Here is a 16,407-nt window from a genome sequence, read left to right on the forward strand (position 1 = left end):
AATAGCAAAGATATCCAACTTCTCTCCAACTTCACTGTTTCACTATCTCTAACAATACTGGAAGGCCTCCCTTTTATCATTCTTGCCCCCTCAAATTCATTTTCATTATAGCAACCAGAGTCATCTTTTCAAAATAGAAATCTGGGGAATTCCCTGGTGGTCCAGTGGTTAGGACTCAGACTTGCGCTGCCAGGGCCCAGGTTCAATCCTTGGTCAGGGAACTAAAAACAAAAAACAAAAAAAAAACAACAAAAAAACTAAACTCCAAACAAAACAAAAAAAACACCAAAAAGGGACTTCCCTGTGGCACAGTGGTTAAGAATCTGCCTGCCAATGCAGGGGACACAGGTTCAATCCCTGGTCTGGGAAGATTCCACATGCCACGGAGCAACTAAGCCCGTGCGCCACAACTACTGAGCCTGTGTGCTACGACTACTGAAGCCATATGCTTAGAGCCCATGCTCCGCAACAAGAGAAGCCATAGCAATAAGAAGCCTGTGCACCACAATGAAGAGTAGCCTGCTCGCCGCAACTAGAGAAAGCCCGCGCAGCAACGAAGACCCAACACACCCAAAATATTAAAACAAAAAACAAAAAAAAACACCCAAATCTGAACTTGTGTAAAACCATTAAATAACTTTCAATTGCTCTTATGGTAAATCACAAAATTCTTAAAATCATCTGGCTTCTCCCAAGTTCAGGATCTCATCCCCTACTTCAGTTACTCATTTGGCTCCCTCCACTCAGCTAACCCCAATGGCTTGGACCTTTTCCTTTTTCCTTCTGCACATGTCCTCTGTACAATCCCTATCTTCTCCTATGGCTTTAATTACCACCTATTGGCTGATGGCTGCCAGATCTATGTGTCCAGCTCCCTACACCTCCCCGCCTTCTGGGGACACCTCCTCATTGTTGCCATCCTAGTTTAGACCACCGCAACGGGTCACTACATCATTTTCTCTCTGGTCGGCTTACTCCACTTGAGCCTCTCTACACTGCGGCCAGTGATCTTCCTAAAACCTAAATCTGATTATACCACTCCCAGAATTACCTTCCAGAAGCTCCTCACTCCTGTCAGGCTAATCTGGCAGTGCTTCTCAAGGGGAGCACCACTGGCACTTGGGGCAGCTGCCCTAAGCATTACAGGATGCTTAGCATCTCTGTGCCTACTCTTCTCAAACCCCTTCCTTCCTCCCATTTCCAACCCCCTAGGGGGGCAGGTCCTCCCTCCCAGGAACTGCTGCAAGATGTGCCCGCACCTCCCCCTTCACCTATGGTATGGCGCTTCTAACCAGATCCTGACCTACATGGGGGGCTGCCCCAGGCAACTAGTTACCTGTGTTCCCAGTGTCCCGGACAGGCTGTCCAAGGATCTGCCGTCAGTGAATGACTGAAGGAAGGAGGAAGGCAGGTTCAAGAGGGGCCTGGAAGGCTGAGGGGCCAGACATCTGCCACTACAGGCAGGGTGCGCCCTCTGGCGGCCACAGCCTTCCCCACGCAGGGTGACGAGGAGCTGCAGGATGCATGTCGCGCCCAGCCAGTACCCAGAGGCATTTTCCTGTCTCTAGGCCTCTTCATGCCTCTCCTTCTTCTTTTTTTTTTTTTTTTAGATGAAGTAGGCAGAGTAGAATAGAATGGATCTGGATATATTGTAGTTTGTAGAAGGGTAGAGCAGTGTTTTTTTTTTTTTTTTAAGAAATTCACGTTCTTTTATTTATTTATTTATTTATTTATGACTGTGTTGAGTCTTCGTTTCTGCGCGAGGGCTTTCTCCAGTTGCGGCAAGTGGGGACCACTCTTCATCGCGGTGCGCGGGCCTCTCACCATCGCGGCCTCTCTTGTTGCGGAGCACAGGCTCCAGATGCGCAGGCTCAGTAGCTGTGGCTCACGGGCTGAGTTGCTCTGTGGCATGTGGGATCCTCCCAGACCAGGGCTCGAACCCGTGTCCCCTGCATTGGCAGGCAGACTCTCAACCACTGCGCCACCAGGGAAGCCCCATGCCTCTCCTTCTGACCTGGGCACTGGATTATGGAATAGTCAGTGCAAGACAGCAGTTTGGCAAGTCCTGCATCACCATGGAGGCCCTCTACCACAGCCCTACCCCCTGTCCCTGGGATGCCATCTCCTGACTCCTCCAACAACAATGGTCCCACAGCTGTCCTCCCCCTCCCTTCCACACCACCCACCCACTCACCAACTGCAGTCCTACCCACTGGGGGCTGCCCACGTCAGCAATGTCCATATCCAGTGCTAAGGCCTACCTGACAACAGCCCAAGAAGGGCTGACTGGCTACAAACATTAAGGGTTTATGACTAAATACGGAAGGCAGTTTCTCTATTTCACCTGGCCTCTCAGCATTTTACCAAGTAAGCTCTCGTTCCATTTAAAATCTCTTTACTTTTGGATTTTATGACTCTTCCTCGATGTCTTCTTTCTTTGCCTTAAATGCTAGTGCATTACTACTGATACATTGATGGCTCTCAGATTTCTAACTTCAGTCTAGATTTCCCTACTGAGTTCCAGACCCATGCACCCAAACTTCTGGATGTCCCACAAGTACCTCAAATTAAATATATCCCAAGTTCAACCCTTCACCTCCCTCTACCTCTTTTTCTCATTTACTGGCTAAGAGCACTCCAAATCAGGAGATAAATGTGGGTTCTAGCGTCAAGAGAGACCTAGATTCTAATCCTAGCCCTGCCCAGAGCTGTATGATCTTGCTCACATTAATGTCTGAAAATCTGAGTCCCCTTCTCTATAAAGCAGGAATATTACTTGCTACATGGCCTTCTCTGGTTCCCCATCACCTACAGAAAGTCTAAACTCCTAGAAGACTCTTAGATATGGCCCTCGCCTAACTCACTAGACCCATTTCCAGTTTGAATTACTTTCAGCTCTTTGAATATGCCAGGTGTATGGCAAGTGCCGTACTCTGTCTGGACATTCTTTCTCACACTAATCCCCACTCTTCTAACCTAGCAAACTACTACCTATCATCTGTCCTCCAGGTTTGAGCTCAGATGCCCTAGTCTCTGGGAAGCCTAGCTGGCTTAGGCACCCTCCCACAACAGTGTCTCATTCATCACTACATTCTCAGCAGCAACACAGGACCTTAAGTTACATTTGTATTGACTGAAGGAAAGAAGAAAGCCAAAGACATAAAGATAGTTTCCAAGAGCGTGTATTACACAGGACTGAGTGCAAGAAATGGCAAACAACCTCTATGTTTGCTTTAAAAGCTCATCGGGTGCCAATGCCAAGTCCTGATGCTTCTGAGGGCCCCCTGGGTCTCGGCCCTTCTGGAGCAGGCTGGGCCCAGGCTCCTGGGTGAGGGGGCAGCTTTTGCATGGAATGTCCTGCCTCCTGTCACCTGAGGCATCAGGCACTTTGGTGATACCCAGGGCTGGCTCCTCTTCCTCTCTTTGTGTACACTCAGGCTCCCATAGCCAGCTCTGGCTGGGAACCTCACAAGGTAGATGGGCCAGCCCAGGGGCACTGGGTGGCCATGACTTCCCCTCCTGTCTGGGAGACAGGTTTGCAGGGTGGACTGGAGTTGTAGTTTCCAAATCCTGGGAGCTGGCCAGCCCATCTAACATTGTTGCCTTTCTGGTTGGGGATGCCCTGTCAGGGCCTTCAACAATGAATTTCCAGGACCACGGGCCCAGCTCTCCAGAGGTGGAGGCAGTGGAGCAACTGGTGGGGATGAGTCCTGAAGAGCTCGGACAAAGTGCTGTTAGTGCCTGGGTGTGGAGGTGCTGGGCCTTCCAGCAGCCTTCAGGGGGGATGGGGTCTGTGGGTCCAGCCCTACCCAGGTTGGGGGCTGATGACGAGGAGCTGGCAGCCTCTTCAAAGGCTTGTAGGATCCCAAGCCTCTTCTGGGGGACACTAGGGCCTTCCATTCTGGGAGATCCCAGTGTGACCCCTGTCAATAGGCCTGGGACCACTGGGCCCTGGCTCCTGGGATCCCTGGGCAAGAAGGCATCCTCTTCCTCACCCTCTCCTGCTCCTGCTCCTGCTCCTCTGAGGAGTGGATCCTGGCCCACTTCTGGGTTAGGTACCAAGCTTGGCTCCTGTACACCTTGGCTGTTCTCAGGCCCCTCATCAGTGTCATCTTCTGAAGAGTCAACCTCCCGGATGGCTTCCTGCTTCTGCAGCGACTCTCGCCGTTCAGCCCGGTCCTGGCGGAGGGTTCCTAGGGCCCGTGAGGGAGCAGCCTGCAGCACCCCTTTCCCTGGCAGCGCCCCCTTCCCAGACAGCACACTCCTGGTCCCAACTACCTCCAGAGGGCTGACTTCCCTGGGTGGCAATTCCTTCTTTAGCTCAGGGTGGGGCAGGTCAAGGCTATGTTTTCGAGAAGTGGCTAGCTTCTTCTCAGAAGCAGCGAGTGCAGCCGCCAGTTTCTCAGCTGACTGCACCCTCTTAAGTAGTGGTGAGCGGGGTGGCTCTGCACTCTTGGGCCGTGAGAGTTGCCGGCCTAGGGGAGGCGACAAGTGAAGCTTGGTAGGGAAGGCCTGGGCTCCATGACCAGACAGGGGTGATGGGGAACGCTGGGGTGAAGCTGCTGGTGGTGGAGAAGGGGTGTGGGCCAGTGGTGACAGTGGGATGCTGCCTGCTGACTTGCGCCGTGGAGAGCGGTACTGGCGTTGGAGCTTGGGCGCCAGACCGTGGAGGGAGCTGGGCCGTGTGTGCCCAGAGCCGGCTGGAGAACTGGGCACACTGGAGCTGGGGGAGCTGCTCTGTGATGAATTTCCCCCCACTTTGCACAGACAGACAGACAGAAAGAGACACACACACACAAAGGCAGAGCAGTTAGCTCTAAGAAGTGACTGAGGGGCAAAACAGGGCTTAGCCCTGGAATGTCCCAGGATCATCAAGGTTACTCCACCAGTGAACCAGAGCCCAGGCTACAGAAATGAAGTCACCCTCCACCTCTGTCACCTCCTCCCCAAGACTGCTGGATCTTAAGGGGGTGGGTTGGATGAGAGCTTCAGAGTGGGACCAGTGGGAAGCACAGAGGGCCCAGGACTCTGCTACCTCCCAGGGGCTGTCTCTGCAACCAGCCCTTCATACCTGAATGCACAGCTTCAGGGGTCACCCTGTAGCCCTGAGTGGGAGATCGGGGAGAAAGGCTGTGGCTGTGTGTGGGAGAGCCTGGCCCACTCTCCCCTGATGACAAAGAGCGGTTAAGGGAAGAAAGGCTGCGGCTGGTGTGGAGTAGGGATGCCTGCTTCGTGATCTTCCGGAACAGGGAGCTCCTTTTTCTGCTGCAGAGACAGGGGTCAGAGGCTGTCTGAGTTGGTGCCCAGGGCACAGCACACACTGGGGCAACGGCCAGGGTCCCCAGCACACACTAGCACCTAGGTGGCTGAGAGCAGATCCCCTGGGCCAAGTCTGGCTCACCTTTCTTGCCCATCCTTGCCCCGGCTCCGCTTGCTCCTTCGGGCCATCTTGGCCTTGTAGCTGTCCTTCCGAGCTGGCCCCACTTTAATGGATGTGTTCTCCAGGGGAGTTGTTGAAATAGACACCTTGTTTCCACTCTAGGGATCAGAGCATGAGCCTAGGCTAAGGCCGTGGCTGTGTTCCTGCCCCTGCCCCTCCCGCTGGGTACGGCTGTCCCACAGCTTGAGCTTCTGCCCCTGCATCACCATGTCTGAGCCAGGGACCACCTTCCTTCTTCACAGATTAGGAAATGGCTCCACTGGAGCCCAAGTGGTTTGGGGTTGGGAAGATAGAGAAGAGGCTCACATGCCCTGTCCTCCAGTCCTACCCACAGCTCAGCAGGATCCCTGCCTTGGTCAATGAGGGTGTCGCCTTCCAGTGAAAACCCTTTGCTATGGCCACACCCAAGTTCCGTGTGTATGTGCATCTGTCCTCAGTGTCAGGTATGTGTGCACCCAACTCTCCCACTCCCCCATGGCCAGTCACAGACTCATAAGGCTGGAGTCATTCAGGGACCGCAGCAGGCGGCACACCCAGCACTGACCTTCAGGATCAGCTCCACCACCTCTGTATGCACCAGCCCGTGCACAGGCTCCCCGTTGACGTGTGTGATGAGGTCCCCCTGACGGAGCCCCGCCTCACTGGCTGGACCTCCGTCCTCCACGTGCTGTCCCGGGGAGAGAACAGTCCTCAGCCTGGAGCCTGAGCATGAAGGGTGGGGCCTAGCTCTGCTCATCGAGTTGTGACCCCTAACCCCCACTCTTTAACCCCTGAGGGTAATGTGGGCGGGGACAGAAGCAGGGACAGACAGGCCCTAGTAAGGGGAAGGAAGAAGAGTGATGAAGCTGGGAGACAACAGGTCTGGATGGCCAGACATACCCACACCATGTGGTGCACAGTGTAGACGTCCGAGTCACCCATGTAGACACGGATGGCCCGCAGGGTGAAGCCATACTTCTTGCCGGCTCGGTGGATGATGATGGGGGGCCTTGAGCTACTGAGGGCTGGCAGGAAGTCCCTGCTTGGAGAAGAGTCCCTGGATGATGGGTTGGACGACTGGGAATGCGGGGACATGGGGCTGGCCAGTGGAGAGCAGGTGTGGTGCTCTGGAGAAGGAGAAGCCGGGACTTAGTGCGTCCATGCTCGAGCCCGGCCCCCGTCTGGGCTGTTGATCCCACACAGCTCTAGTCACAGAGCCTGCCCCCAGCCAGGTATGTCTTCCCCGCAACCTCTGAGCAGCAAAGCGCCTTCGTGTGCCCAGACCCTCGCAGACCCCAGGAGGTGACGGGCTCGCATTTACTGAGTGCTTACTTATATGCATTAGGGACCATATAAGCTCTTCATACATACTTGAACGTCACAATTATCCTATGAGCTACCATCATTAATACCCACATTTTTTGATGAGGAACTTGAGGCTCAGAGGGATTAAGCACCTTCTTCAAGATCAAGAGCTCTTCAGTGATGGAACCAGGATCTGAATATGAGCTCTCTGCCTCAGAGCCTGCGCTCATTACACGGTGCTATCTGCCTTCTGGAACACGCACACACAACCCCAGACCAACGCACACCTTTAGAGACCCCTGCTCTCTTAACAAAGGGGCCACAGTGACACACAGCCTCTCGGATCCCTGCTCAACACACAGAACACAGACACACCTGCTGCGTGCACACCCCAGCCATGGGCCCACAGAGGTTCCAAGGCCCTTCCTATGAGTTTTATCTTCGCTCCCCGGGGGTCTCACCCGTAGGAATGAGGAGGGACAGGGCTGTGGCTGAGGCGGACTTGATCACTTTGTTGATGGGGCGAGCGGTGCGCTTTTCTATAGAGTCCCCAGAGAGTAGCCGGTGGCGGGCCCTGCGCACCGCCAGGTCGCTGATGGCCTTGGCTGTGGCTCCCTCAGCCAGCTGTGGGGTCCCGCGGCCTCCTCGAGTCTCCACAGCTGTGGACCAAGTGACCAGTGAGACCTGCAGTGCAGCTGAGCCTCCCCTCCCGGCCCCCTGCAGCATCCCCAGCCTAGGCCCTCTGGCCACCCGCTGGGCCGCACCTGGACTGGAAGCACTGCTCTGGCCAAGAGGCTCCTCATCCAGCTTCAGCCGCCGTTCCACTGGCCGTTCAGGGGCAGGCCCGGATACCCACTCTCCAGACGGGGGTGTCAGAAGCCAAGCACCCTCCTGCTGCTGCCTCCTAGGGGGGCCGCCAGCCTCCTCAGTGCCCTCAGGGAAGCGAGGCACGTCCAGGAGGCCCGAGCAGTGGCGGCGCACTGTGAGTGGAGGGCTGGAGTCGCTCTCCGTGTGGGATGACTCAGACACCGACAGCCGCTTCCGTAATCTGTGGGACACAAGGCCTAGGGTGAGGTGGCCCCGGAGGCCTCCCTCCTCCAGCCCAGGCTTCCTCTGGGGCTCATGTCACAGAACCTCTCTCCAGGAGCCATCCTCTCGAAGGCCCCTCACCGCACCACATGCCTCCCCGCCATCCGTGACCACCAGCGGATGGCTGTGCCGCCCACCCTTGGGCGAGCTCTGGGTGCTCACATCTCAGGGGAGCCGATCACCCAGCTCCGCTCTCGGCCCCTCAGCCCCGCCAGGCTGTCCGAGCGGTCCTCCTTCTCCTCGCTCAGGCTGCGCTTGGTGGGGGGCGGCATCCGGCGCTCCTCGAGCAGCGAGAGCCTTTCCATGCTGCTGTACACCTGTGGGCACAGGAGACCTGCCGGGACGCCCAACGACCACACCTCCCAAGGAGCTAAAAGGATCCTCAGCGCCTGAAGCCCAGGAATTCGAGCCAGTTCTCCTCTTCCTTCCCCCATATATACCAGATGAATATTCGAGGAAACAGCTATTCCACTGGTCTGACCTGGCCGCACCCTGGCATCTCATATGTCAGGGCCCTGAGTAGATCTAGAGGCATCTGTCACATGCAGGCCCAGACCTTTCCCGCTCTTTTCCCAGAGGTAGCCCATCCCCTCCTCCCCAGGTGTGCCCCAGGGATGTCCCTCAATAGGTCCTCTTCTCCCAATTCTCCAGCCTGGGCCCACTACAGTCGCACCTTGCTGAACCTTGGAGAACAGGAAGAGAACTGGCGAATCTCAAGGTAGCCATCCTCACTCACTTCCTCCTCGTCCTCTGAGTCTATGTGGTGGTATCGCTCTGAGCGGGCTGGGACACACAGAACAGTGCCTTTCAGAGGCCACGGTGGTGGCCTCCTTTAACCCTACCAGACCTCAGGAGGGCCTGGAGAAGTTGCTCCTGATACCAAGTTCACGGTGCACAGGTGTTTCTGGGCACACAGGTAGGATCCCTGCTCCTCCCCGTCCCACCAGTGGCCTTACTGTCAAAGTAGCTGGTATCATCCTCTGACTCCAGCTGAGGAATAAATTCAGCCTTCTGACGAAGAAGTCCTGTCCAGTCCAGACCAATAAAGAACGGGTGCTGCTTCACCTCATAGGCACTGCCTGTGGACAGGGATGGCGTGGGCAAGGGGCTGGGGTGAGCTGTGTGGAGTCCAGGTCAGCACGTCCAGTGAGAACCTAGGCCTCGAAAGGCTGGGCCTGGAGGCCTCAGCTTCCAGCACCTTCCTCTTCCGCCCACAGGGAGCAGGGCAGAGGTTCAGGATCCAGGGGCACCGCCCACACCTGAAGCCTGAACCTCCCAGTTATATGGAATCAGCCCTACTCCTCCAAGTGCTGAGAAAGGTTAGTGGGGCCTGTCCCACCTGTACCCAGTCTCTCCAGAGGGTTCTGGTGGAGCAGTTTTGAGGTGAGATCCTGGGCATCCGGCGGCAGCGCATCATCCCCCTCGGGCCACACAATCTCATCTGAAGAGTCATTGGGTGTGACAAGGAAAGGAGTGGGTTAGAGAAGGTCTCAGAAGTCGTGGGCAGAGTGGGGAGATGGAGAAGAGGGTCCTGTGATAGGATACGTGTGGGGAGGCATACAGGGCCCAGCCCAGAGCCCTGAAAGCCTTGCCTGGGACCCACTTCCTTTAAGTTGTACAGGTTCCTGTCCTTCTAGGGGAGCCTCCCACATCCTAGACCATGGCTTGCTCTTTGATCCAGGGTGGCCACTGCAAAGCAGTGACTTCCCCTGGTCTGATCTCCAGCTCACCCTGCCTTTACACTCCAGACATATGTACACTCACACACACACAGAACCCACACTCACGGGGTATGCACAGACCCAACACAGGTACACCACCCATGCACTCATGTGGGACCAGGCACACAATCAGGACAAGCGCTAGGTGACACACAGAGTTTGCATGTGCACACATCTGAGGCAAGCATACCAAACACACACATATGAACACAGAACAAGAACTCGTAAGCCTCGCAGATGCATGCGTAAATCGTATTTGTGGATCCAGATTCTGTCCCCTTGGTGGGCCAGGGGGATGGTACCTACCACTGATCACTTGCCCAAAGAGCTCCTCTGGAGTGTCTCCGAAGAAAGGGACGCAGCCCACCAGGAACTCATACAGGATTATGCCCATGGCCCACCAGTCCACTGGTTTCCCATAGCCCTGACGCAGGATCACCTCAGGGGCAATGTACTCCGGGGTCCCGCATACCTGGGCACAAAGAAGCCAGGCTGGCTCAGCATCCAGAGACAGTGAATTGGCGTGGCGTCTGGAGGGGTTGGGGTGCTCCCACTTCTGGAGCAGAGAGTCTCCGAATGAAGACTCAGCTCACTCTGGTTAATGAGCAGGAGCAATGGGAGCCCCAGGGTACCAGAGGTGGAGCTGTTGGTGGGGTGAGTTTATGTATTTCCTAATTAACCGAAACATCTAGTTCTAGCCTGGAACCACCACTCCCTTTCGGCATGTGGTACCCAAAATTGGTCTCTGCCCTCCAGCCTCCAAAGAACAGACACTACAGTCATATGACTCCTACAGGGACTTGTGAACAGTCACAACCTGTAATGTCAAATCAGGAAATGTCCCACGGCTACTCTCAGGACGCAGCCCAGTGGAAACCCTCTGGGCCCTCGGTCTTAACATCTAGCTGCAAGGTAAGCATGTGGCCTCCAGTCCTTACTCTGAGGCCTGGATTCAACCCCCAAGGTCTCAACCATCCTTCTTATTACCTGCTTGTCCAGGAACTCCCGAGTATCCTTTTCAATGTGGCCCTCGTACAAGTTTGTGGTCAGACTCATGAGGCCAATTTTAGAAAGGCCAAAGTCAGTGAGCTTGATGTGCCCCATGGATGTAATCAGCAGGCTGGGAAACCAGAGAAACAAAAGTTTGAAGTTATTTCCTGGTCTTCCAAGATTGCTGATTTTAGTATATGCTCAATTTTCCCACTCAGGCGTCTACTGTGGGACATAAACAGGGTAGCTTCATTAGGGAGACAGGCAGCTGTGAAAGAATAAATAGCTCTGGTTGTATGAGTACTGTACTCTGCACAAGCAACTAAGCTGCCTTTTGCCCATTCCCCCAATTCACTTTTGTTTACTGCCCTCAACCGTATTCTATACTGAGGGCAAGTATCAGTCAGCTGAGAAACAGACTTTCTTCCACGAGCGATCAGCTTCATCCTAAGGCTCCAGCCATTCCCAGTCCCCTCTCCTGACCTAGGTGGCTCACAATACCCCGAATCAGGGAGAGGGCAAAGGGGCACAATGATCTCGTTCCATATCCACGGCTAGTTTTAGGAGGGCTGGTTGGGAGGAACTAGAAGTAAGATCTCACAGAGAACTGTCTCTTCCCCTTCACAGACTCTGCCTGAGCCATTTTGTGCCAAAGGCTTCACCCTACTACCCCTTTATTCCCAAATCTGTATCTCTGGCCCTGACTTCTTTTTTTTTTTTTTTTTGGCCCTGACTTCTTTCATGAGCTCCATGCCTAAAAACTGCCCAGATGCCCTACAGGCACACGAACTCAACCTGTCCAAAACAAGGTCAAGCCTCCTAACTGGTCCTCTTCTCAGTGAAAAGCAGTAGTTTCTGTTACCTACTGAGCTCTGTGATAAGTGCTTTAGCAATTATTTATCAAAATATTCTGGCTCATGAAAGGTCTTACAGAGTAACTAACACAACAAAGGTAGGTATTATTATCCCCAAGAGGAGGAACAGGAGGCTCAGAGAGGTTTAATTAACAGACGGAGTTCAGAGAGTTAACGAGCTCTATGAACTTAGGTCTGTCTAATGTCAAAGCTGCTTTCCACTACAGAGGCTTAACACCACCAGCACCAAGGTGGAAATCTGGAAGATATCCCAGACTCCTGCTCTCTCACCCCAGCCTTATCATTTCCCTTCCACTTCCCAACACTATCCCTCTCTTCTCCATCCTGACTCTCTTCCAGTGCGGGCACTGTTGTTTAGGGCCTAGACTACTGCCATGGTCTCATCACCTCTTTCCATGGGCAGTGATCTTCCTAAACCTAAATCAGAGTCTGAGTGTGACACTCTGTCACCCTGTGGTTAACAGGCCCTTCAGAGACTCTCTAGGACCCTTTAAAATTAAACCCAAACTTAACAAAAGCCCCCTTGATGATCCAATCCCTGCCCCTCTCTCTAGCTTCCTCTCTTACTACTCTGACCAACTAACAATCTCAGCTTCAGCCATACTGTACTATTTGTAGTTCCTGAATGGGACCCGTCCCCACACCTGTGCGTGCCTTTGCAAATCCTGCTCCCCAGCTTAAGAAAGCTCCTCCCACCTTCACCCACCTGACTAATACCTTCTAAGAAGCAGCCTATACAAAGATATTTCTGTCACCCACACTAGATTTCAGCTCTACAGGCCAGGGGCTAGAATATAGTGCTTGGCACAGAGTAGATGTCAGTAAATGTCAGGACACTTGTTTAGCCATCTACTAGATGTGTGGATTCTTTTGTTCCTGCTTGGTTTCTTGAGTGGAGCTCCTCAGTGATTCTCTGATGTCACTAAAGCCTTACGGTGCCCTTGCCAGACCTTGCTGGCAATGTTCTTTGCATTTGGGGTAGTCAGGGGCTAGAGTGCCAAGCCTAGATGGACACCCACATGAGCAGTGTTTCCTAGCAGCCATTTGGGATAGATTCAAACATGCTGTGTCTGCGTTCATTTATCTAGAGACCCAAGAGGGACACCCTAAACAAGGGGCTCGGATAGTGGGCATACTTGTCAGGCTTGAGGTCACGGTGCACGATGCCATAGTTGTGTAAGTACTCCAGGGCCAGCACAGTTTCCGCAAAGTACAGGCGCACCATGTCCACAGGCAGGGCCCCGATGTTCTTCAGCAGAGTGGCACAGTCTCCTCCTGCAACAAGCCCAGGACACCATGAAGGATGGGTCCAGTGCCCTGCTCTAGATGGTCTCAGAGGCCCCAGAGTAGATAGTGTCACAGAATACCCTGGTGCCAGAGACTGTGATTCTAGCCCCTCTGCTGCTGGCATGGGTGGGAGAGTGTGGAGGGGAGCAGGAGGTAAGAGGAGTCGGCCAGTGGCTGTCAAGGCCATTGTTGAGGACAAAGAGGGAATGAACCCGGGCCTCTATGTCTGTAAGCTGACTCATTGGGACAGGACTAAGTTATTTTAGGATGGGAATCCTGTTTATTGTAAACACATCTGGCTGAGATTTCAGCATTTGTTCATTTATTTCCTTCCTGCTGGCTGTCCTTTACTTTTTGAGTAAAGTAACACTGTAAACTGCCAGCACCTACCCAAAGAATGAAAAGCGGAGTTCTGTTCAGCTTCAACTTCAAGACTTAGGCAAAATATCTTTGGAAGCTGTACACAGCCCTGACGAAGGGAGAGGGAAGGCCACTGGCAAAGCGGCTGCCCCCTCCAGAGCTGTGCCCCATGATGCTCTCCTACACCATCCCCAGAGCATTTTGTGGCGTCTTAAGGGGCATCCCCTTCAAAAACCATCCGCAAGGGCAGTGGCTTTCCTCTCCTCTGAGGGCCCAGATGCAATCCTCCCAGCATCCGACCCTGGGCTTTGGTGGCTCTGCTACCCGCTTTGTTCTTGCCAGGTGCCAGCAGGTCTGCCAGGCTGTGCAGGCTTTGTAGCTGTGGGGCTGATACATCCTGTCCTGACATGGGCAGCCTCATGGCAGCTACTGCTCCAGAAGCCTCTCCCTGGGAGGGGCACGGCACCTTGTGCCCACCATGGCCAAATGGTCTCTGAGATCCTAAGGCAGAAACCAAGGCCAAAGAGAGGTTGGGAAGCTGGGCCCTGAAACTTCACGCCTACACAAGCTGTTGGTCCCTGCTCAGGGCTGTCTCAGATTATGCCGTGGCCCCCAAGCCAGGCCACCTTTCCCCCAGTACCTTCAACATACTCCATCACCATGCACAGGTGGCGCTTGGTCTCAAAGGAGCAGAACATGCTGACCACAAAGGGGTTCTCAGCAAAAGTCAGTATGTCACGCTCCACAAAGGCCTGCTGGATCTGGTTCCGTAGGATCAGGTTCTGCTTGTTGATCTTCTTCACGGCAAAGCGCTGCCGGGTGGACTTGTGCCGCACCAGGAATACGGCCCTGGAAACAAAGCCCATCTGTACCCCACGGCCCTCAGCCCCTGAGCTGTGCTCTCCTCCACTGCTGAGCTTGGGTGGTCAAACTGTTTCCTCTCACACCTTATCAATGCACAGAACAAAGGAGCAGGGGGTGCTTATCAATGAGAAGGATCTGAGCCCTGCCCAGGGAGCTCTTCAATTTCCTGATATACCAAGTCCTGAGGACACAGCTCAACCCCTCCTCAGAGCTCAGTGAGAGGAGGAGTGCCACCAAGAGGAGAGGGAATCTTTCCTGGGAAAGGAACCACACTCAGATGTCAGAGGAAACTGGGCTCTTGCCTCTCCTGGAGGCTTCAGGGAGGGACAGGGTCCGTCCTGAGGCATCTGGTGCTCAGAGGATTAGGCATCATTCACTTCCGGAAGGAAGAGCCCCAGGGCCGACTTAGCTCCAGTCCCGGCCACACCCTGACCCCTGCCTTTACCCATAGGCGCCGTTGCTGATGAGCTTAATGGTTTCGAAGTCCTCTTCAGAGGGTGTCTTTTTAGATGTCAGAGATGCCCCACGGCCCTGGAAGACATGGGAAAAGGCAGGAGCCAGGAATGCTTCTCAGAGCTCACATTTTTGGGGAAGCTGTGGCCCCAGCATCTGCTCAGCTCTTAGCCCTGCCGTGGCCTCCTGCCCATTCTTCCCCAGGAACTGAATGACTTCTCAGACAGTGTAAGCAACTGCCCACTCGGCCATCCCTCCTTCAGACAAGTCTCTTAGAGAGAATTCACAGCTCTTTGCTTCACAGGGCCCCGGCTCCAGGATTGAGGCAGGAGCTCAGGGTCTTTACCTCGACTGAATCATCTGTCTCCGGAGTGTCAGGACTGTCATAGCTGCTCAACTGGGCCATTTCTAGAAACAAAGAAAGGACACAAGAGAAAAGTGTGCGTGGCAATGTCAAGACATCTCAGCAGTCCATTCACATCACACGACAGATGCATGTAGGGAAGGCATTAATGCTTCCTGCATCAGGCTGGGAGGTGGTCCTGTGGCTCTATCCTTAGTGCAGTCACAGCTTTTGGACTTGCTTGTCAAATAATATTGCCACTCCTATTTCTAGAAGTCCAGTGCCATTCAAAAGGCCTGGCAAATTCTACAAAGCTTCCCTCAAACTTGGGACAATGCCTGAAAACAGGGCCCAAAGCTGGGCTGTCTGATAGTTGGCCCCCATCCTGCTGGTCAAGACTCTGCTTTGCCAGATGAGGTTGGGAAGCAGGAAAGGCAGGAGTGGGACGACTAGAGACTAGGGATTTGGAAGCCCATGGTTCATGAGGGGCTCAGTGTGAAGGCCCAGAGAATGGCATTATCTTCTGAAGCCCTGAGTTGGGACCACCCCAAAGACACAGGAGGACTTGTGAGGTGGCAGCAGGAGAGGCAAGCATGCAGAGGAGGTGACCATTTTTGAAAATGTGATTGTGGTCCTCTGTGATGACCTTTTTATCTTAGGCTCTAAATCCAATGCAGGTGGGCCCAAGGCAATCCAGCTTGGGTTATATAAGGCAGATGTGGACAATCCTGAAGGAGGGGTTGTTTTATGACAGAGAACACAGAGTTTTTCCTATAGCCCTCGGGCCTCTGATGCCGTGTTGTGCCCCGGTCCAACTAAGCCTCTTCTCCAAGTGGCTTCCCTGCTGTTAGAGCTTGTAGGCTGTGGGGCCTCTTTGCAGCCACCAGGCCGCATGCTCACCCTCTAGGGGATCCCGTGTGAGGCCCAGTTGGCTAACGATGTAGCGGGGAATGTCACATTTAATCCCTTGTCCCTCTTTGGCGTGGCCCTCAGCTGCTTCTAACAGGTGGTAGAACTCTTCAGGGTCAAACTCCTGTACCGGGGAGAGAGGTAGTCAGTGGTGAGGGCTACAAGAGCAGGCTGCTGGTCTCCTTGGTTTTACGGCATATACCCAGAGTAGGATGAACAAGAAGACTTCTTCTTTGTGATGGACACCCCTACCCCTGAATCCCCAGAAACATCATGATTCAGGAACCAATGGGGACAAAGCTGTCTTACAGGTCACCTCCAGATAGGACATCCTAAGCATTTGCTGTCTTTACAGCAATAAGAACCAGAGCATTTGGTTTCCAGAGAGCTCTGCCTATTTGCCTGGTCCAAAGCCTTGTGCCAGCCAGACACGGCACTGTCCGGTGTGTTCCCACACCCAGTGAAGAGGGGCAGTCCTGGCACATCTTCAATCACGCTTCACAGCCCTGGCGGTGCACACACCTGCCTTCAGACATCTACTGAGCAACCCCTGTGTGCTGGGGGCTGGAGAGCCTTGTGGACACAGCACAGATGTCCTTGTCTGCCTGGAGCACATAATAACGAGGGCCCCATTGACTGAGTGCCTACTAAGTGCCACTATGGGCTAAACCCTGAAGACACACCTCTGTGACCTTGGTGAGGAAATCAAGGCTCACAGAGATGCATGGACTTGACCATGGCCACAGAGGTAGGAAGAAAGAGAAAACCAGCACGCAAACCCAGGCCTAACTC

The 16,407-nt window shown here is 54.0% G+C and overlaps 1 protein-coding gene across 15 annotated transcripts in view; it reads right to left on the reverse strand.

Moving 5' to 3' along the window:
• Positions 1-3,166: 3,166 nt before the first annotated feature.
• Positions 3,167-16,407, reverse strand: part of MAST2 (microtubule associated serine/threonine kinase 2) — a 201,865-nt gene continuing 188,624 nt past the window's right edge. For 5 of the 15 annotated variants that reach the window (XM_082454309.1, XM_082454316.1, XM_082454305.1 and 2 more), the window contains 18 exons: positions 15,607-15,739; positions 14,710-14,771; positions 14,356-14,441; positions 13,687-13,895; positions 12,536-12,674; positions 10,522-10,654; positions 9,841-10,006; positions 9,153-9,254; positions 8,770-8,892; positions 8,487-8,596; positions 7,976-8,130; positions 7,489-7,772; positions 7,186-7,383; positions 6,320-6,546; positions 5,985-6,107; positions 5,402-5,538; positions 5,072-5,265; positions 3,167-4,757 (listed from right to left, as the gene is read on the reverse strand). In XM_082454309.1, coding sequence (XP_082310435.1) covers positions 3,223-4,757; positions 5,072-5,265; positions 5,402-5,538; positions 5,985-6,107; positions 6,320-6,546; positions 7,186-7,383; positions 7,489-7,772; positions 7,976-8,130; positions 8,487-8,596; positions 8,770-8,892; positions 9,153-9,254; positions 9,841-10,006; positions 10,522-10,654; positions 12,536-12,674; positions 13,687-13,895; positions 14,356-14,441; positions 14,710-14,771; positions 15,607-15,739 — 4,116 coding nt within the window. In that variant the 3' untranslated portion in view covers positions 3,167-3,222. Of the gene's footprint in view, positions 4,758-5,071; positions 5,266-5,401; positions 5,539-5,984; positions 6,108-6,319; positions 6,547-7,185; positions 7,773-7,975; positions 8,203-8,486; positions 8,597-8,769; positions 8,893-9,152; positions 9,255-9,840; positions 10,007-10,521; positions 10,655-12,535; positions 12,675-13,686; positions 13,896-14,355; positions 14,442-14,709; positions 14,772-15,606; positions 15,740-16,407 lie in introns of all 15 variants that reach the window. The other 10 variants (XM_082454311.1, XM_082454314.1, XM_082454310.1 and 7 more) reach the window with 6 other exon arrangements.

The sequence above is a fragment of the Balaenoptera physalus genome (genome assembly GCF_965194825.1).
Source record: "Balaenoptera physalus genome assembly, chromosome: 1".
In the NCBI taxonomy this organism is placed as follows: Eukaryota; Metazoa; Chordata; class Mammalia; order Artiodactyla; family Balaenopteridae; genus Balaenoptera; species Balaenoptera physalus.